The sequence below is a fragment of the Aythya marila genome (assembly GCF_965140915.1).
Source record: "Aythya marila genome assembly, chromosome: 2".
Classification (NCBI taxonomy): domain Eukaryota; kingdom Metazoa; phylum Chordata; class Aves; order Anseriformes; family Anatidae; genus Aythya; species Aythya marila.
The window spans coordinates 18,088,416-18,111,212 of record NC_139043.1 but is presented as its reverse complement, the minus strand read 5'-3'; the positions used below and the strand labels follow the sequence as shown (position 1 = coordinate 18,111,212).

The 22,797-nt window shown below is 38.9% G+C and overlaps 1 protein-coding gene across 2 annotated transcripts in view; it reads left to right on the top strand.

Moving 5' to 3' along the window:
- Positions 1-22,569, top strand: part of GPR158 (G protein-coupled receptor 158) — a 195,242-nt gene extending 172,673 nt beyond the window's left edge. The window contains exons 8-12 of one of the 2 annotated variants that reach the window (XM_082754163.1): positions 9,669-9,807; positions 13,922-14,027; positions 15,995-16,141; positions 16,905-17,727; positions 17,854-22,569. In XM_082754163.1, the coding sequence (XP_082610289.1) occupies positions 9,669-9,807; positions 13,922-14,027; positions 15,995-16,141; positions 16,905-17,727; positions 17,854-18,353 (1,715 nt within the window). In that variant the 3' untranslated portion in view covers positions 18,354-22,569. Of the gene's footprint in view, positions 1-9,668; positions 9,808-13,921; positions 14,028-15,994; positions 16,142-16,904 lie in introns of both variants that reach the window. The other variant, XM_082754162.1, reaches the window with a different exon arrangement.
- The last annotated feature ends 228 nt before the right edge of the window (positions 22,570-22,797 follow it).

Below are 22,797 nucleotides of genomic sequence, written 5' to 3'. Positions count from 1 at the left end.
ACAAATTAATTGATAGATTATGATATTTCATTTAAAATACCAAAATAAAAATGCCAGTTGTTAATTTATGAAAGGCTTGTTATCTCATTTAATTTAGCCAGGCACAAGATTTTATACAAAACTATTGCATATTTTGGAGTATATTCCAAATACCGGTTCCAATACCTCACTGTTTCATTCTGCTGTCAATGTCTCACTGAAATGAGGAGAGGGAATTTTCAAGGTCACAGATTAGTGAAGTGAGAATTAACAAGGCTCTGTTAAAAAGTCATAATGAGATGAAGCCTTTATGCTACCAGAGATTATTTGAGTTAGGATTTATGGAGCATTTTCCATACTAATCACACTACTTAGGCTCCATCTTGAGAAACTTTTATGGCAGTGAATGTTTTATATTTACATTTCCATTAAGTTTGAGAGGATGCTCTCTTTGAGTGAAGTAAGGACTTAGACATAAAGGTTGTCACCATTTCTAACATTACCCTCTGTGCTTTGTGCTATGCCGATGAGAGAAATAGGCATTCAGTAAATGCTTATTTTATCTATGTAATGTAATGTAAGTCAGTATGCATTTTCCTCGAGATTGGATGCTTGTGGGTATTTTATTTGTCACTTGCCTATATTCTTTTATTTCCTTTGTATTTGTTTGTGCATCACTTTAGAGGTTGTGGCACCTGTCTCAGTGACAAGCCATGGCAGCGTGGATCACAACCTCAGATTTTAGAGAAGGACCTGAGGGCCTGAAAAAGCTCATCCACAAAGCCTTTCTGTTATGGCCTGGGTATATTCTACACCTCTACCTGCCACAGCCTGATTTCTGACTCCAAATTAGAAAAAAGCGGCTTAAAAACTTGTGGTAATTTGTGACAGTGTCACAAATCAAACTATTACTCTTTATCCTGAGGAAAAATACATATAAACAAAACAAATATCAGCACAGTACTTAAAAAAAGAAAAAGTTTCTTACAATCTGGAAGAACTGCAAAATAAGTTTAATGTGCAAAGCCCCTGGCAAGAGGGAAAGCTAGGCAGAGAGGTAAACATGCATGCACGAACACCAGTAAAAAACAGAGGTGGTCTTGGCAGGTGAATGATCCTGACTTCATTAGAGCCAGGGTATTACCTAAAGCAGATAGCATTTAAACTGTAGTTTTTAAAAATTCCCACATACACCTTGTGTGCTTTTTTTCCAATGTTTTACTTAAACAAGAAGTAAAAGGCAGGTATTAACCAAATGCAGCCAGGTATTTTTCCCTGGCACTTGTGTGATTCCCAGCTGGCAGGAGCTGTGCTCCTCTGGCTCAGCTGCTGCACCAGCACACTAATTGGGAGCTCAGGATCTGGGTCCTCATTATAAAGAGAGTTTCAAACACAAGGCTCTATCATGATTACTGAATGCCCTCAGCCAGGAAAAGGAACAAAGTAAGCATTTCAGTCTGTGTTCCCAAGAGTTCCCTCCTCCTGTTCATTTAATAATATTTAACCTATATAATCTTTGCATCTAAAGACGGGATGAATTGCCAGGACGGGCTCTGACAGATTGGGAATTAAGACCATCCATACGGTTCCGAGTTAGAGCATTGTAATACAGCCTTACAAAGCCCTTTATTAAATTTTCTACAGGCTTTCTGCTGTATTCAGCAAATGAGTGATTATTATTTCTTTTTGTTATCCCCATCAGAAGTGGCCCTATGCCATATTTAGGGTACATTGTTCAGAGTATGCAATGAATGAAGAATTGTTAATTTCCAAATGGGTGTTCTTAAGCCATGTTCTCCTTAACATCAATGTACAGAGTTTAATGCCAAAATTGTCAAGAGCAGCTATCCCTTTTGGGTGCTGTCTAGAGACATCTAGGGACTGATTTTTCCAAGTAGTGTTTATAGCCTCCTCTGTGTGGAAAGCCTAGCCAGGAGGAACTTGCTAGAATTCAGCACCAGCAAAGATCTGGCTTCAGTTCTCGTATTAGATACTCAGAAGGTGCATTGCTTAAATACATTTTTTGTTTGTTTGTATTTTTTTATCAATTAGCAGCCATCATTCTTCAGTTTCCCTTTCTCAAAAGTAGCTGGAACTCATGGCTGGAGCAGTTTGGGTTGCATTGCCACCTGCTCTAACACTGTTTTTTCTTTGTACCTGCTACATCACAGATGAAAGCCAACAGCCTTTGTTTGTGCACCATTTCTACAACATGTTTCTGCTAGGGAAACCATGTACAGGTTCTCTTAACCACATTTAAGATTCTTCAGAACCACCTGCAGGAGGATGTGGCTTTGGGAGAAGCTGGGAGATGCCATGACTTCGTCTTGTCTTTGCAGCACTCTTGTTTGTACTTTGAAGTCTTTCCAGACCTTCAAGTATTTTGGATCCTGTTGGCATTCGATCGCAACCTCTTTAAGTTGTGAGAGAAGAGGTCCCACACTCAGCTTGCTTTCAGCTGCTGGTGGTAAATAATTCTGATTCTAATTCTTCCTCTTTCACCAACACAAAAGTGAAGAGGATGACAGGCCCAGAAGAGTGGTCAGCTGGCTTTAATAACAGCGGCCTGTGGAAAGACTGAGGAAAGGCAGCACAGCTGGGTAGAGGAAGGAATAAAACGGAGTATAAAGGATAAGAGAGGGAACATGCAGAAACGAGAGGAGTTCCTGGAAACTGTAGGCCTTAAGTTTCATGTGGGGAGACACCTATGGAAGGGGCACATGGATATATATCACACTCAGGTCACTGGATATGTCTCCAATGTCTCCATTGCCAGGAAAAGGCATCTCTAGGTCACCCTCAAACCATGGGGACCATGCAGAGCCACAGACAATCCAACTTCTGGTAGAGAAAAAATGTCAGGATTTGACACCAACTCTTACTCCACATAGAAGTCTCTTTATTGCTGTGCCTGGCTAATTGAAATAATCCTGAGGTATGCTGAGAGAGACGGGTAATTTATAACTTGCTTTGAATAATTCAGCACTGAAGACTTATGCATGTAACCAGAGTTTGCTGAAATATAGGAAAATCCTTTCAGCCTAAGAAAAAAGCTTCTACTATGACATGGCACAGCTCTCCAGGTGGGATATTGAATGCAGTGAAGCAGAAAGAGACTGCACTGGCTGGAAATTGAGAGCAATCTAGGACATGATTTTTCTGTTTAACAGTGGAGCTCTCTCAGCTCCGGAAGGCACTCAGAGTGAGGAAATGGATGGAAGAGCTGTGCTTCCAGATCTACAGAGCAGTTTGTTTCAGTACAGGGCATTTAAAATGTATACATTAGTTTGATGAGATGAAATGGGATGGAGAAGAAGATGAGTTGTAGCCTGTCTATGCTGTGGATTTAGTGAGAGTTATAGTTTGTATCCAAAATCTGAAGAAAAAATGGTGCAGCTGTGGAACAATACTGTTTTGTAAAGTTCAGGATGCCAAATGGACTTGGTCAAGGTCATAGTTGTAAAAGGCTCTCCCTTCTTAAATACTTATAATGAAAGCCTGCAAAATATTTCACCATCTCTGGAGAGCAGCGTCATGTTCTTGTCCTGTGGTAGTGCTTTTTAAGCAAAATCAGCATGGTCAGACATGGAACATCATACAAAGTCATGAAAACTGGCTTCAAACTTTCAGGGCTGTCTTCTTTTTGCAGGCAGCCTTTGGACAACAGAGTGCAAGTGAGCATGGGGATGGGGATGGTGGCTCAAGGGAGCTCCTTGTAGCAGCTCTAGGCCATGGCTGCATCTACCTTGGGGCTGGCCTGAAGAGGCACAAGAGAAGAATGTTGCTGTCAGGGGAGGAGGGCTGAGCATCAACCAGGACAGCCTAAAATAACTCTTTCCTCCCAGACCAGGGCAGGGAGGAAACTCACAGTTTAGGATTTAAGATGTTCACAAATCTGGGTAAATTTATTTCCACTGCCATTCTTCAGTGACAAGGTGGCATTATCCCCATTCTGCACAGCCAGCACTGAGGCGCAATAAGATTAGGGTTATGTGGTCCATTTAATCTGGGTGTCCATTTTGCAATGCTTTTGGCTCAGTTACAGAGCTTAGTCAAATCTGTATAGAACATGTTATATAGGGTCTCACTGGCTGCAAATACAGCCCTGTGTGCTCACTTCTGCTGCCAGTTGCAGCAAAAATTTCGAAGCTGGCCCCCAGCTAGCAAGAAAAACATGCTCTGTGATCATCTCTCTGAAGCATGGCTTGAGTGGGACATTAAACTCTGAAGTACTGAGGTGCAAAGTTAAAATTCAGTTCTCCTGCATGTGCTCAAGACCACTTTTTTTTTTTTTTTTCTTTTTCCCTCTGCATACTTTTTTCTCCTTCACTAAGCATCCAAATGTCATTTGCAACAAATTATAAAGATTTCTTTATTAGCCAACCTTGATTTATCTCTGGAATTGCTCTGTTACGTGCTGTAAATGAGTCTGGTCTCCAAAGAAATGGTATGGTTAACTGAAGGTTACACATGCAGAAGAGGGCAAATAAAGACTACATATTTTTATGTTAGTGCTGTCCAAGTTTTAGAGAGGACAAAGGTGGAGAGGTAAAGATGGATTACTTTCCTAAGGCCTCTAAGAAGAGTTAGTGTCCCAGTTCAAAAATCAGGAGTTTAACATTTCTTGACTTTTCAGGTTTTCTTATGTGATTTTTGCTTTTCTGAATCTGTTTTTTCTTACCACGCTTGATGTCATGCCCTTACTACCTTTTTCCCTTTGCCATCTGCAGGTGTTTTTCTGTTGCCCATTCAAGTGTAAGGAAGGTCTAACTTTTCCAAATCCTAAAGGACAGGAACAGCACTCTGATCATGGCTTTCAGTTCCCCATATCTCACTCCACTGTCCCATACAGTCAGCTGAAGTACAGACATCTGCAGAGTACACAGTGAATGAGGACAGAGAATTCACAGATGCTGGGGCTGGGCGGGCAGGAGTGGGGCAGCCTGCATCATATGCAAGAAGATGTCGCAGAGGCTCTGGCACAGGTTGCCCAGAGAAGCTGTGGGTGCCCCATCCTTGGAGGTGTTCAAGGCCAGGCTGGATGGGGCTTTGAGCGTGGGGCGTTGGGACTGGGTGATCTTTAAGGTCCCTTCCAATCCAAATGATTCCATAGTTCTGTGATTCCGTGACTGTCTCTGGACAGAGCTGTGCTTTGTACTGGCTTTAAATATGAAAGAATAATTGACAGCACAGACAACTGAATGTTTACCAAAACCTAGTACATATATTATTGCAGATCTTCAGGTAATTTAAGTCAGTAAAACCAACTGTGAGCGTGTCCTTCTTTACAGAGCAGAAACATATCACATACTGTGAACGTATCATTGTCCCTCATTATCAAAAGTTGTGGAGTATGAACAGTGACCCAAAGAAATCCCAGGTGAGCAGACATAGTGCACTGTTAGTAGTAATAGGCCAGATGTATCCAGCGTCATCTGGTGTGTTGGGTAACGGAGCTAAGTGCTCCAAAATGCTCCATTTTTTAAAAAACATGATGGAAATTGCAAACAAAAGGAATGATCTTTTTTTTAAAAAAAAAAACAAAACAAAACAAAAACAAAAAAAAAAAAAACAAGAAATATAAATAAGTAAGTTCATTAGATAGTGCAAAGCCCAGATAAAATATTCTAAGGATAAGAAATAGATAACTAGCAAGAGATATATTTAAAGATTAATTAATCCCTGCACATGGCATATTGAGGCCATATTATGTTTTCATCTCACCTTCCATTCATATGTGCATCTACTTGTGTCTTTAATTATTCCTTTTCTTAGTCTCTTATCTCTCACAGATTTGCAAGTAAAATCTGAAATGCCTGGTTTGGACAGTTACAAAATAGCTACTCTGAGTATTTTAAAAGCTTGATTTTTATTTTTTTTATTTTTATTTTTTACTTCACATTTCCTGTCCAGATAGTGGTTGACAGCTGTCTCTCCTAGAAATTTCCATCATTTTTCAAAGTAAGAAAAGAAGATATTTTTTGTTCTTCTGCTTAATAAGTAAAAATGGAATATTTTTTAGGCCTTTTGATAAATCATATTTAAAGGAACAAGATTATGCATTTTGAGCTTTGAGTTTGGTCTTGGTGGGCTTGCATTATGCTAATGTAGTCCTTTAATTGTCAAAAAGTCACTTTTCTCACACCAGGCTTGTGGTGAAAAATTGTTCAGCAAGCCAGATTTTAATCATAAAAGATACTTGGTGCAAGAGAGTCATTAGTGTGCCACAAACAAAACTAGTAGGACTTCAGAGATGAGTGGTGCTTAAGAATCTTGCTCTTACCTATTTAACTGTCTGCCTATCCTGTCTACCAATTTAAAGTTAGCTACACCTGTGTTTGTCATAAGTATACTAAATATATAACTAACTTATTTGATGTTGAGAAACCAGAAAGACCAACTGGAAAATAATACAGCAAAATTTTATAACATCTTCAGTTTCTTATTACAACATGCACTAGTAGTCCGTAGCTAATTATATGAATTCAATTTTCCCCCTCAAGCACAACTTCTGCACAATGCATTTAAGCTGTGTAATTAGTGGTTTTGATAATTAATTGTTTTTCAAGCAAGATTTTTTTTGTTATTGCTAATGAAATTATTGTATCATTGGGCTTAGCAACTATAGGAACTCTGTTATTTTACCTTGTGTTTCAAAAGCTATTTCCTATCTGTGTTACCAGATGTCACACTAATTATTATCTGCAGACAGGAATGCCAGTTCTGCTCTAAATGTAAAGCATTATGCATTAAACAGTGCAAAGCATTATGCATTAAAGCATTATGCATTAAACAGTGCAAACTACTGTTATGGTCCAGTATGCTAATGCTTTGAAATCCCCTCTTGTCTTAGGAACTCCTTGTGACTGAGTCTGAAAATGAAAACAGGGAAATTTGCAATCAGATCTGGGAATCATTCACTCCTACTTAATGCAGTTCACTGACTGTAATTCATCTTGCTATCTGGGTCTGACTTACTCACTTTCATTTGTGTTCTGAGAAATACTGATTATACATTTTTTTTCAGTCTGCATACAAAAAAAATAATAATTCTCGTACATCTTCAAGGTTGCAGCAGTGTTGTGGTTTTTGTTTGTTTGTTTGTTTCTTTCTTTCTTTTTTATTGGTAAAAATAAGCAAAATTTGTCCCATCCTGTTTATTTGAAGTAGGAATACTTTTAGCACATGTATTTTCATGCCATTAAAAGCCCAACTTTTTCAAACTCTCCACCTGTATTAGCAATGGTAACTAGTCATTTCTAACAATAAGAGACATGGGGCTCTTCTCACTTCAGTTGTAGAAGAGAAAGAAAAATGAACTGTGTTTTGGGGTAGTATGCCTCTTACTTCATAATTAGCTCCTATATTATCTATGCAACTCTACTGATAATTTATCTATTCATTTATTAATTTATACTGTGGAGCAGTTTGGATGAAAGGCAAAATGAGAGGTAATGTGCTATGTGGCATGTTCTGTGATGCCTGCTGAAATATGGGGATCCGTAGAACATAGGACAGTGCAATACAGTGATTTGGCTTTAGCAACCTAATCCTGTGAATGCATTCTTTTCTTTTCAATTTCTTCTGAAATCAATACAGAGCAATTAGAGCAAGGAATGTCATTACTTTGAAGAGCAATACCTCTCAGTGCCACAATTCTGCATATGCGAGACAAGTGTACCTCGAGAAAACAAAACTGCTAACATTTGTAAAGGAGCCTTTAATCTCTTTTCATTGAAGCAAAATCTGTATTCCACTTGCTCAGAGAGGACTTCAGGAGCAAGATTGCTTTGTAGGTGATTCCTGCATAGGTGTTTTTAAGGAGCTAGAGTAATAGACTACACTGGTAACATATCTAACTATATATATGATATTAGAAGCTTTGAAATGCTGTAACACTATGATAATGTATGTACTTTGCAGCAGTTACATGCTGTTATAAGTAGAAGCAACCAGAGGACCTGATCTCATAAGTTATACAGTGCAGATATTTTACTTCAATCTTTTGATAATGGGGGGTTCACAAATATTTGGACATTTATCCAAACCAGACCAATAATGATTTGATGATCACTACCATCGGGTGATATTGCTGGTCTCCTGTTCTGGTTACAGTATAATAAGACGTATTTGTGAAAAGAGGTTTGAGGAAGAAATGATTTTCTATTATATTACATTTGACTGTATTTTTACTGTAAAGGTAATTTGTTTCTTTACATACAATCAGTGGCAATTTAAGATCTAGCAACAAAGTATGGAATTTCCAAATTTCCATTCCAGCCAACAAAAAGTTGAATAAGGAACTTTTCTTTAGTGCAGGCAGCTGATTGAATTCATTTCAGAGCTGAGGAGCTATGGTAGGCTTCAGCTCACCTACCAGGACATCTAAAGTCTAGATACTTAGGGTAATCATTGGAGTGCTTTCAATTTTAAGGAGAGACGTGGCACCTCCTGCCATGTTAGGATGTGATGATTTGCATTGCAGAGCTGGCTTGTTGTTCATAGGCAGCAGGAGGATCACTGGCCGAGCTGGACACCTGACTACTCGGTAGCTGAGTATGGGTGAGTTCAATCCCATCCCACCCATTCTTCTTTTTCCTCTCGAGTACATGTACAAACATGCTCTCAAGAGAACTGAATGTAGGCGAGGGTCACTAACAAAATACAGCAGTCACTGGATTAGATGCAAAAGTTCACCAAGCCTAAAGCAGTGTATGAGTAACAACAGGACCACAGTCAATTTCTGAAGCTGTCCTGGAGCAGTGCCATTATTGCAGGGGTCTGATAGGGAATTGCACCTTGCTGGGCAGACATAACCACTTCCAGCCATCATCAGCCCAGAGTACAAGGCAAGAGGTAAAGGTGCCAGCTGTACTCATAGCTATGTGGCAGAGCTGAGGCTTTTATTTTTTGCAAGGGGAGGTTTTTCGAGATGGATATGAAATTATTTCATTCATATCAAAAGCAAATTGAATGATGTCACAGCAGACTGTCTACTGGAAACGAAGCCAGAGGACTAGTGGGTGCAGATGAATGAGCTCTAACAGGATAGTTTGAACTGATCCTGGCCCTTTACTCCTCCATTCTTCCTTTACTCATTTTTCTCCTAACAGAGAGAAACACGTCATTTCATATAATTACATTAAGCCCTCAGAAATGACTCATAATATTATGGGCACCAGCAGAATTAACTGTCATGAACAGTGGAAAAATTTTAATCCAAAATGTATTGTTTAATCTAAATTACAAACCTTTGAAATGAAACTGTTGACTTAGAAACTTGTAGTCTAGTAGTAGCACCAGTAGCTGCCTCTATAGCAAGAACTAAAGCTACAGATAAACATATTTTGTTATTTTAAACAACATCAAGTTGCTATAGTCCCGATTTGAAAAATGAGTGAGAAATTATTAGACATTGTCTTAATGATTGTATATTGAAAAACTGAAACACCATGAATGCAAAGGTTCCTGATCTGGAAAAAAGAGGTGTTTAAAATTAAAACCAAATGCATGATGCACAGTAACAATATCTGAAAGTGTTTGCTTCTCTGTGTGTGCGCATATAAATTTACAAGTGTGTACTGTCTTTATCTGCTCATATATACAGAAGATACTATAGTGCTTCAAATTTCCTTCCTTTTTCATCTATAAAACTAATTGCAAATTATTTCTTTTTGTTCTTCTCACAGCTGAATTTTTATTCCTCTTGTGGGGTGTTTATCTCTGCTATGCAGTGCGGACAGTCCCATCAGCATTTCATGAGCCACGTTATATGGCTGTTGCAGTTCACAATGAGCTCATTATCTCTGCTATATTCCATACAATTAGGCAAGTGATCTGTAGATCTAGTAATTAACTATTTATCTTTCAGGTTTCTTATGGTGCAACTTAAAATGGGTAAATGGGATAGGATGAAGAATGGAAGGTCTCATAAATATTTAATTCTGCAAATTAAGTAACTACTAAACTTAAAACTGTTCCCACAGGATTCAAGAAAATGTACAGTCAACTTGTAAATCATATATTTAGTGTTTTTTTTTGTTTGTTTTTTTCAGTATTGCTAGCTAATATGATCTTGGATGAAAGTAGATGCAATAAATTAGATATATGTATATATCAGTATATGTGATAAATTAAAGGTAGCAGAAATACTGTCTGTCTTGAATCATTTACACTCTGCTCATTGGTTTGTATCCCTAGAAAAGCAGCAGGTAAGGATGTTGGTTTATACGAACTTGTCCTGGTGTGTAACAGATTGGCAAAGTGCAGCTGTATGTTGAGATAATTGCACTGGTTTGTGCATGCAGCATAGTGGTTTATATGCTGACATAAAAAGTCATTATGCTGCAGCAATAATATAAGGCTTGTGTTTCTTATAAAACTCCTAATGAGCTCTATGTTTCATACTTGTAAATCATTAGAATAGTAACAGATAAATAACAGTCTTTGCCAGAGCTACATGATAATTACCATATATGTTTTGCTGCAGAGTACTTTGCAATAAGGAATTGGTCCTAGAAAATTCAGAATAGCAAGATAGCGTTAATTTCATCTCATGCTCTAAGAGATTCTTAGGACTTTCTTATGGCATTCTTACACCTTTCTTTGCCTCCTGACAGACCCTATCCTATATCTACTCAGATATTTTTTTAACGGCACTTCACTGACAGTCTTCAAATACTCTTCTCAGTTTCTTGGTCTGTCTTGGAGCTCATGTTTCTCTGTGCTTTCTTGATGTTTTCTTCCATGTTTCTGCAACTTTTTATTTCCTTAACCTTCTCCTAGCCCCTTATGTATGTATCATCCACATACATTCAAAATCTTCTTTACTCCTTAACACAAACATCTAAAAAAGAAACCCACGATTTTTAAAATTTGTATTTGGTTGAAGTATCTTTCAATTTCTGATAGAGCAGACATAAAATTTGCTTGCAGTACTTTTGAATTGGCTATAACCAATATGGTAGCCCTTCAGTCAAACTTTTCCCCCATTAATTGATGTTCCTAAACCATACTTTGGTCTATGGTAGAAGATACAGTTCAGTGCATTAGGAGAGGTGTGCTAAGAAGTTTCTTTTAGCAATAGGACAGGATGAAAGAAACCTTGGATTGAAGAGAAAGGGAAAGGGGAAAATGCAACATTTTCATTCCCTTCAACCATGAGGATTTTACTTGAAAGCATTAGGAATTGGAGGAAAAGGAGGGATTGAGCTCTCTTTTATAGACTTGGTCCTATTGCATTTCCGATCAGGCCAGTGATTTGTTTGTTTTCAGTAATAGATTTCCAGACTTTATTCATTTTTCCAAGATGTTCCTACAGTATCTGAAGTTAACCAAAATACATGTAAATACATGATCCCTCCTGAGATTATGTCCATATCTTTATACACAAGTCCCAACCTGGTCTCAAGTTCACTTTTCCTTGTGTGAGTTTGTTGTGTTTTTTTGTTTGTTTGTTTTGTTTTGTTTTGTTTTTCTTTTTTTTCTTCTGTCTTCCCTGCCAAGCTCTGCATGTAACTGAAAGAGCTGTAATGTTAGACTTATATCTAAGTTGTCATGAAGTTGAAAGTGCCACAATCTTGAAGGACATATACTATTATGTGGCAGCAATCCAGTCTGAAAAACCCTGAAGCTCATAGAAGACTGATATGAGCACTAAATAAAACCTCAAACTGCTTATGTTTGTTCTTCTTTAAAAGTGTGATTCCCATTTCAGAAACAGAGGATTCTTGATTGTTTTCAGATCAGCATATTATTAAATTCCTGCCTTGCTCTTTCTTGAGAAAATTGAGAAAGAACATTTCTCAAAATGTTCTTCTCAAAAGTACTATTGAGAAGAACAAAATGTATATGGGAAAATCTCATTTGAATAGAAACTCTGTCTCCACAGAGATCAGATACAGGGCTCAGTTAGTAACTTGCATACGTGTCAGTAGCCCCTCTTATTGTCCCTTCTTTCTCTTTTTCCATGCTTGTTCTTCTGCCATCCACCTTAGCCCTTCTCTGTCCTTGTGTTTTCCCAAGTAAACAACACACCCCTCATTACTTTGTCATTTCTGTCGGTTCCAGCACTCAATTTGGTACTTCTGGCTTCATTACCTAGGTGATCACAAGCCCTTACATTGGTACCCCTGACCTTGCAAGTTCTGCTCCCCCCAAAGCCCCCAATGCTCCCTTCAATTACCTCTGCAGTTTTGCTGTCTTTCTCACAGAATCACAGAATCACAGAATTTCCTAGGTTGGAAGAGACCTCAAGGTCATCGAGTCCAACCTCCAACCTAACGCTAACAGCCCTCCACTAAACCATATCCCTAAGCTCTACATCTAAGAGTCTTTTGAAGACTTCCAGGGATGGTGACTCCACCACTTCCCTGGGCAGCGTGTTCCAGTACCTCACAACCCTTTCAGTGAAGAAGTTCTTCCTAACATCTAACCTAAAACTCCCCTGGCTCAACTTAAACCCATTCCCCCTCGTCCTGTCACCAGGCACGTGGGAGAACAGGCCAACCCCCACCTCGCTACAGCCTCCCTTGAGGTACCTAAAAAGAGCGATAAGGTCACCCCTGAGCCTCCTCTTCTCCAGGCTGAACAAGCCCAGCTCCCTCAGCCGCTCCTCGTAGGACTTGTTCTCCAGGCCCCTCACCAGCTTCGTCGCCCTTCTCTGCACCCGCTCAAGCACCTCGATGTCCTTCTTGTAGCGAGGGGCCCAAAACTGAACACAGTACTCGAGGTGCGGCCTCACCAGAGCTGAGTACAGGGGGAACTCTCCTTTAACTGCCTGTCCAATTGTGCCATTCCTCACGGCACAATCTGTAACTTTTGTTAGCTTTTTGCTCTGTCATTTGTTATATCCAGCAGTCTCTCATGTCATCTCCAATAGCTCTCAAGATGTGTTCAGATAGCTAAACTGCAGGCCTGAGCCTCGTCGTCTGCCTGCACACCTTAACAGCAACAGGTCTGTCAGAAAGAAGAATTTATAACATTTTATTGTGCTCATGAAGCACTGCATTTACAAAGTAATAAACATGAAATGATAAATACATTATTATGGCATATAAGGTAGTGTTTCACGCCAGACTATTTCTGTTAACAAAAGCTTCTGCAAAATATGCTTCTGTGGGCTTGGGTAAGTTGCAAATCTCATTTCGATCTGAATGATTTATGTAGACCTGCAAATTACAAGCCAGTGGTGAATCCATTCATCCATTGCATTGCTTATAGTTGATATCTTTGGGAGCTCAGTAAAGCAGATAAGCCAAGCATGCTTCAGTTAACTTTAACTGCAGTGTTTGTCCTGCCACTCTTTTAGAAAGCTCAGCAAGGAATTGCTTCATGTAGGACGTTCAGCCACTCATTTCCTAGGGTTTGTGGGGCTCTTAGACCCTGACTGCTCCTACAATCAAGACCATTTCTCTTCTCCCCACTAAAATGCATTTCAGTTAGTTATCTCTTTGAGGGCTTATCAGCCACACTCTGTAGCTGTGATCTCTGGACATCTTGTATTTACAAAGCGCACTGCAAATTTTCATAGTACACGTGCTTACCTAACCTAAAATCATCAGTTCAGATCCTTAATGTAAACTGCCGTAACTCAATTCACTCTAAAGAAACTGATGATTTACACCATCCAAAAAAACACCAGCTAAGTAGAGGGAAAACACGAGACTGAGAAATGTCCTCAAAGGTCTGTTGTTTCTTTTTATACTTTGTTCCATCTTGTGTTTTGTTTCATTGTTGTTTTTTTGTTTTTTTTCTGATTCGTTTTGAAATCGTGGTATGTAGGTAAAGCATGTGCATGTAATGTTTGGTCTGTATGAAGCTGTACAGAACAAAAATAGTTGTGTTTGGCATTTCAGTGAAAAGAATCCTAAAGAATGTTAAAAATGTTAAATCTGATGCACTGGAGAAAAAGCAGTGAATTGCAACACAATTCTATTTTCAGATTCATTCTTGCTTCGAGACTTCAGTCTGACTGGATGCTGATGCTGTTCTTTGCACACACACACTTGACTGTGACTGTCACTGTTGGCCTACTTCTGATCCCTAAGGTATTTGGTTCTCCTGCCTTTTTTCTTTTGCCAAGACCAAGGAACATAAATGTCTTGCAGAAGTAATTCTATATAAAATTAGCAAGCAACTGGTAGAAAAAGAAAATGTAAAATTTGGCTGTAATGCCTAAAAACATGTTTTTTTCTTTAAAAACTCTTACACGTTTTGAAAAATTCCTTCTTTCTACTTTCAAAATTCCAGAGATTTAGAGGACTTTTAATTTTAATTTAAATTAAACAAAAAATGATTTGATTCATATGAGAAGTAAAGGATCTTGCCTGATAATGCTTACTTCATGTACTTTGGTGACTGTGCTGTTGTGCTATTGGTGATCAGACAAAGAGTTTGGCCAAGGGGATAAAAAGACTAGGGTGGACTGTTAAATAAAAGTGGCATAAGGAGCTCAGACTAGCCATGAGAAGAAGTGGTTGGGACTTCAACCAGGCAGTTGTTACTGGCTGGAAAAGGAAAATTCTGTGCAAGTCAGAGCCTGGGACATCCATGTCCTGCATACCCAGGAGAGACTTGGCCCATGATGTGGAGCCAGGAGCAGAGCAGGGTGAGAAGATGAATGTGTGCCGGACGTGAGAAGATGCAGGATGGCAGGGTGCAGGGAGGAGAACAGAATGAGCTTTGAGCACTGCGGCTCAGCTCCCAGCAGGCTCCAAGAATGAAATGACAATATGTCAGTCTCACCAGGGTAGGGAAACCCCAGGTAGCTCCACCTGTCCCTAGCACCAGTCTGAATCATTTGAATGTAGCTTTCTTCTTATGCAATACCCCAGCAAACACATGATTTTATAATTGCTTTTGGAATGACCAATAGCATCAATCAAAAAGTCAAGAGTCAAAGAGAACAATGAAGGTGAAAGTTGCATATGAAGGAAGAATGGAAAGCAGTTCAAGTTAATGCAATTTTCAGTTTAATGAAGCTGCTATTCCTATCTTTTGCCTTTCTGTCAGGAGAGGATATGCTGATAAACTCTCAAATATATGTATATTAAACAGCCATAAGCAAGGGACACACTGATGCCTTAATACTGAATATCCTTGTTACTTTTTTAATGACTCAGCTGGTCGTTAGCAATAGTTTTGTTTTTTATCCATATGCTTTATTACATGTCTTCAGAGATACCTTTCTAGACTAGCCTAGAAAATTTGTTAACCTTTCTGAAACTGACTCATAACTAAGGATATTCATTTCAATTTTTAGCTTATTTTCTGTGTAACACTATACAGACTTTTCTTCCAGCACCCCGAAGAACTGAAGGAGTAAGAAGATTCACAAGGTTTAGTTCCATTCATAAAGTCCTAAGGCCAGATGACTACATAGGCAATAGTAACCACAGATGAATGAATCCATATGAATAAAAAAAAGGTTGCACAACCTCTCCCTGCAATGCTTGATCTGGGCATTTGCTAAAACTTACAAGAGAAAGATCATCTTATTTCTTTTTTTTTTTTTTTCAATTTTTCCCCCTCCTTTTTTTTTTTTTTTTTTTACATTGGCCACCTTATCTCTTCTTTTCCAGGGTCAGGATCTAAAATGGGAGAACTGCTTTCTGCAGGATTATTCAGCTGCATGGAATATAAAATACAGTCATGATTTTAGCAGCCTAATTGCTAATTCTCACTGAAAGACTGTTCCCATATATTTGTCATGCTCGCTTAATATAAATGCACTGTAAAGAGGCTCAAATAAGCATCAAAATGAGTACAAAGGTGTTGTGTTTTTTCTAACACAGATCTCTAAACCTTTGAAGTTAACTCACCATGAATATGAGTTTCTTCCATACAATGCTGATATTCTATAGGACACTACTTAAACCAGTAGAACTTATGGGTAGTATTTTGAGTTTAGAAAACCATATGAAATCTGTTGTGATTGACTATGTCATAAAAAGTGTTGATGTAAATTTTTGCAGTGCACTGATGGCAACATCTTTGTTATGAATGCCTATTGCAGTTTTCACATTCAAGCAATAACCCAAGAGATGATATAGCTACAGAAGCTTATGAAGATGAGCTCGATATGGGTCGATCTGGATCCTATCTGAACAGCAGTATCAATTCAGCATGGAGCGAGCACAGTTTGGATCCTGAAGATATTCGGGTATATATAACTCACTTAAATATCATTTATTTCAATAACACTTTTTCCTGTCAGTAAACTCTGAATCACATCCGTGTAACTTTTTTTGCAGATACCAGATGAAACAGGTCAGCTTAGGTCTCTCAATGATTCTGGTAATCAGGTCATGTAAAATATCATAGGAAGAATTCACTAGTGTGAAGAGAAGCCACATTACTAGTTGTAGTGGAAGTCATGCTGGAGGCTGAGGAGGAATAAGCATCCACAGCAAGAGTTGTTTATCAGTTTACATGGACTCTTCGAATTACCTGGAAGCACAAACAGCATTTGGTGTCACTGTGATTAGTTGTTTGTACATAATATATACATAACTATATAACATATAATTTTAACAAACATAGGAAATAGAAACAAAACTATGTTATTCCTATGTTAAATAGTAAAAGGGCAACTCTGCCTGGAACTTTTCTTACAATCCCAGAATACTAAATATCTGTAGGGGTCAGCAGGAAAGCTTGCACAGGGTATTGTAGGAATGTAACTAATTGTGCATGCTGTATGATGCACAACTATGCAAGGTAACTGGTTTGTGCACCAAGGTTGAACTCAATTTTAAGGTAGAAGAACATGAAATTTGAGTTCATGGAGAAATGGCATATTCAAGAACTAGAAAAGAGGGTGAAATAAGTTTAATGTCATTTTTAGAGCAATATGTAATGCATTCACTGGGCTGCTTGTTTGACTGTGTTCACTCTACGTACTATTTTTGCTATTTACTTTACAGGATGAGTTGAAGAAACTATATGCCCAGCTTGAAATCTATAAAAGGAAGAAGATGATTGCTAATAACCCACATCTTCAGAAAAAAAGGTGCTCCAAGAAGGGCCTGGGTCGCTCGATAATGAGGCGTATTACGGAAATCCCAGAGACAGTCACCAGGCAGTGCTCCAGGGACGAGAAGGACCTGCTGGAGCATAGTGCTCTGAAGAACACGTCTACACTGAAGAAAAACCCACAGGATTCCACCAGTTCTGTAAAGCCAAAAGAAGAGACTATCAAAAACAGAGTCTTTTCATTAAAAAAGTCCCACAGCACTTACGATCATGTTAGGGATCAAACAGGAGAACCTAACAGCTTAACTACAGAAAGCACAGACGTTATGGCTGCTGAGAATTCACTTCTGGATTCCTTGACTGGTAATGATGTAACCAAAAAAGCTCCTGAAAAGGTTGAAGCAGTGTCCACTGAATCGGTTCCTTTGGTGTGCAAATCAGTAAGTGCACATAATTTAAGTGCAGATAAGAAGCCTCTGCATCCAAGAACGTCCGTGTTACAAAAATCCCTCAGTGTTATTGCTAGTGCCAAGGAAAAGACTCTGGGACTAACGGGTAAAACGCAAAGTCTAGAAGAGAGCGCTAAATCTCATAAATCTCAGCAGAAGGGTAAGGAGGCCAGCAGAAAGCACTCTGCCTCTGATAAAGGGGAGCATAAGGATTCTCATCGGAAGAACTCTACCCACTCTGAGGAAGCAAAGAAAACCCATAAGTCTGGAATTATGAAACAGCAAAGGGTTGCTCAAACACCCACAAATCCAGACACAGGCCCAGGTAAGTCTCTGCACAAGGACACTTTTGACATAGGAGAAGTTTGTCCTTGGGAGATATATGACCAAACTCCTGGTCCTGTGCCTTCTGACTCTAAGGTTCAAAAACATGTGTCTATTGCTTCCTCAGAGCCAGAGAAAAATCACCCTTCCCAGCCAAAGGGGAAATCTCATCATAAGCAGAAGACACCTGAGGGGTATCAACAGTCAAATCAACAGAGCTCAGAGAAGGTGGAGGCAGCCACTCGGGAGGCACAAGAGCAGCAGGTTTTTGAAAACGAGAAAAAACAGTCAAATTCCAAGCCTCAGGTCTCACCTGGGCTGAAGTGTGAGAACTTTAATAGATATGCACCGAATATTTGTGCTGGGGAGCATGATGAGCTACCCCCGAAAGCAGTGGAAAACATCAATAAATTGGTGGAACAGAAAAAAAATGCCTCTTCTGAGGGAAATGTGCTTTCATCTGACTCCCGTAAGCCAAGTAGTTACTTACAGCAACCTTCAGCATCTCGAGCTGAAGTCTGCCCTTGGGAGTATGATACACCAGATTTACCAAATGCAGAAAGAAGTGTAGCTTTATCGAACACCTCTGCTATAAGTGCAAATAAAACAGCAACACCTCGAAAATAAGAGGCTTTTGGACTGAGGAGAGTAGCAACATTGAGAAGAAAGACAACAGGAAAGACAGAGGGGACTTAGGCCAAAAGGATCTGAAAATTCCTAAGGAGCATCACTTTAATTAAAGGAATCAGCACAACAAAAAAGTAGGAATCAAACAAAGCAAATTATTATTATTATTATTTATTTGTTGAGTGCCAACAATGTGATTAGCAGTGCCCAGAATGTGTTCCCAACTCCAAGGATTGTACTGTGTCAATGAAAGTAACCTGCCTTTGTGAAATCACTTCTCCTTTAAAAGGAAAAAAAAAAAAAAAAGGTGGTAAAAAACGCACACTAGGTCTTAACAGAATTATTTCTGAATGCCACAACTGGCTTTAACTCGCCCTTGGGACTTTAGAGATCCAACAGAAGTAGGGCACAGAAAATGTCCTGATGGCAAAAAGGGGTATCAATGAGCAGCTGTTAAAATGACGACTTTTCACTTTGCATATTTTAATCTTGATAGCACTGCTAACTCAATGCATCCCAAAAATACATTTTATATAATGATTGCTCTCATTTTCTTATTACTGTGTGTTTAAGTACATTGTTGTGTCTCATATTAAAGCATTCCAGATTGTATAATTTTTGCAAATAACTTTGATATTATGTGACACAACAACACATTTATGCAATCTGCAGATATTTTCTTCTTATTGTAACTTAAAATACCTGCTATAGACTTTTTGTTAATATATAGAATTACAGTAATCTTCCACTGGCTGTGGAAGCCGTAACTCTCATTGGGAAATTCCTTTGGGCTTTGGGGATTTTTTTTTCCTTTCCTGTGATTTATATAGTGAACTTTTTGTTTTATTCTCTGTTACTTAAATTTATAGTTTGATACTGTATTATTCAGGGGTTTTATACACAGCAAGTTATTTGTTATGCACTTCCCTGTTAATGCTCATAGACTTTGTTAATAGTGGAAATCCAGTCGTCTTAGCTGCATATTCTGGTAAGTCTTAGGACAACTTATCTGTTGTTTGTTAGAAATTGGAAAATATAATCTAAGAAACCAGAATACCAATTTTAAACATCCATAATGATGGTCTTGTTCAGTATTTCATACTGAGGATATATTTCTAAATGAGACAAGCAAGAATGACAACAAATATACCCCAGAAATGATGACCTGCTTTTACTAAAACCAGACAACCCTGGGAAATATATTAGCTAGCTCATATGGAACAACAGTTTACTGTTTATCCCTGTTGGCAAACCTCCAGAAATTGGCCTTTGGAGATACACAAGTGAGGAGAGAGAATCTGAAATATTTCTCTTCCCCTATATATGCAATTGTAATATACAGCAGGAATTAAAATGGTGGCATCTCTCTCCCACTCTCCAAAAGTTTATATTTTATTTATTTATGTTTAATTTATACATACATTTACAGTAAAAGTTAGTATTTAATACAGTACTAATTTTCAGTAATAGCTACAGTCCTCATCCTGCATATGAGCTTAATTCAAAGGTGGCCCATTTACAACTATGAGTCTTAGTGCAGAAACACTCATGGTATACCACCAGGGCCTAAGAGGTATCATAGAGAATCTGTGCATCACTAATAATAAAAACTAGGTTCCACCCTCGCCCATCTGAATGTAGTACCAGTGAAGTGCTATTCACTAGAATTGGCTGTACATACAGTACTCCAAAATAAAGACAGCTCAGTCCTAAAGAACTTGTGCAATTTGAGAGAAGTGATGGGATTCAATGAAAGAACACGAAATGAGGATGACTGAATAGAATGTGTTGTTTAATATATATATAATATATATATATAATAGATATTTATATATGTTTAATATATATATATATAACATGTCATATCTAATACACACATGCACATACACGTATGTAGTATAAACTGATTTTTGTGGCATCATAGAAAAAGTGGCTTAAGATAAAATGCAACAATTGGAGGGACTTAGACAAGCTGGACAAGAGGAGGATATTTTTGTCCTTTGGAAAGGACAAGAGAATACAGGCCCATCTATGCTGACAGAAGAAGACAGACCTGATCTTCCTACTGCCTCTGCTAAGCCCAAAGCCTAAGCCAATTGGAAAAGAGTCAGCTCAGGTCCCAGTGCTGTCTGAACACATTGGCCTCATTCGTAAATTCTACCAAGAGTAAGAGCTTGTTAGCTCCAGATGATAGTGGCCAAACTGCCCCAAACAACCTGGTGAGCCTGGATGGTGCTCGATTCCACCATGGGGACATGCTGACTTAGGTCTTTGCTATCCTGGGCTGGTCTGACTCCCCGACTCCTCTTTTGTAGGATGTAGTCATGGCCTTGGAGACCTGGTCTCTACCTTCAAGACACATCTGGCCAGGACCCTTACTTTGGCCATCTGTGCACCCACTTTGCCCAAACAGTGCCAGTGGTGACCCATGTACAGCCCAAATCCAGCTTGCTATTTAGTTTGGAAAAGAGCTGGGGTTAGAGCCCGTGTGCCCAAATTTCCCCTCCCCAATCCCAGACACTCACAAAATTTGGCAGTAACTTTTCCATCAGCTTCAGTGGGATTTGATCAGAGGGAAAGTAACTCTAAACTGCCCTGTGTGGGAAGAAGTCCACCCTGAGAACACAGCTCTCTGGAAGTCCTGCGGGGGCACGTTGACCCTTTCCAGAGAGATACACAATTAAACCTGCTGAATATGGTGATCACCTTGTGCCTCTCCTACCCCTGGAAGAAGGTCCTGCAGCACGTTCAGGAGGTGGTTGGTATGACTGGGGAAGGAGGGCAGCTTACGGCAGGTAGCCCTTACTCACAAAGGCGCTGAGGTTAGAAGTGGGCATCTGTAGGGGTGTCATGAAAAGAGATTTTTGTACATCCTCACTGCCTCTTAGAGAAGACATTCACAAGAAGCAGGCACCACCAGCCCTGGTGCCCTCCCTTGTCCTCATCTCCCTTCTTTACCTCGAGGACACACTGCTGCTTGGTGGATGCTGCAGCATCCACCAGGAATGAGGGCATCCATGTCAGCAACCCAGCACCACTGTCCCTTGCTGCACTGGCAGGATCCAGCCCTTCATGCATGACTGTATCTGTGCCGCTGTTCTGTATCTACAGTTCCTTACTCATTTATTTTTTTATTTCTTTTTTAAAGATATCCTTACTAGAAACACAGAAACAAAGTCCATTCCTTAGCTGGTGTACATCAGCCCAGCTGCACTGGCAGCAGAAGAATGAAGGCTGGTTGACCAGGGAAAGCACTGGCTTGTGTACTCTTGTTTGGTTTTGTTTTCTTTCATCCTGACCCTTTCCCTCACTTCTTAAAAAGTGTCTGTTATGGTTCTTTAGGCTTGTTGTAGTCACATATCCTAAGACTGATACAATTGGAGAACTTTCCTTGAGAAAGCAACAAAGCTTTCCCCAGTTTATTTAGCAATGGATATTTGGGCTACAGATTCAATTGGTACTTTAGATTATTTTGCACTTAAGAAAGAGGGGCCAAACTTCACTCAACTATTATATTTCACTATGATGCTGCTAGAAACATTGCTTAATGAAGACATACTAAGTTAGACATAAATAATGTTCTGTATTTCATAGATTTTTCTCCACCAGCATATATTGGCTAGATTGCTTAGTTGTCTTTTTCTGGAGTTTCATTGTCATTATTCAGCCAAGAGAAGTGCAACTCTAGAATTAAGATGTTTTCTAGCAGATCTGTTAAGAGAAAAGATAATAAACACTAAAGTCACAAACATTTGCTAGGTTGTCCTTTTAAATGCATGTGCAAGCTGCATTTCTCCTTTATTTCTAAGCCATGGTTTATAAATAATTAGATTTATACCAATCTTATTAGACTTGTATAATTTATGCAAGATTATACGCTTTAAAATATAAATCAGTACACACCTATCATCAGCTTTGGTGGCATCATAGACCTGAAACTGGACAATACTTTTATATTTGCTCTCCTTAGGCTTTTGCATGCATATGACAACAGGCAGGCCTGAGAAAACACTGCCTTTTGACTTTTAACATTTTAGCTACTCCAAGTTGTAGAGTATATAAAGCTGTAAGTCTCTTCACTTTATAATGTGGTTCTTATAACAATGTTATCTGGCAACCAACAGCATCCACCATGAACTACTTGATAGATTTATGTTGTAATGTGTTGCAGCATGTAAATAATGTAACTTCTCTGCAATAAAGCACATTTATATGAAATCTGTCTACAGCCTTTTGTGTTGTGATTTTTCTGAAGTCATTGCTGATCTAAATTAAACAAACTAAGCATCAAACCTGTAAAGCAATCAAAAATGAGTTTTACAGGTATATGATCTGATCACAACATCAGCATTTTCAGGATTTTCCTTATGTTTTCTTGTCATCAACAGTTGGACTAGCTGCACACTGTGTTCAGGATTTCAGGTTATAGAAATAGCATGACCAA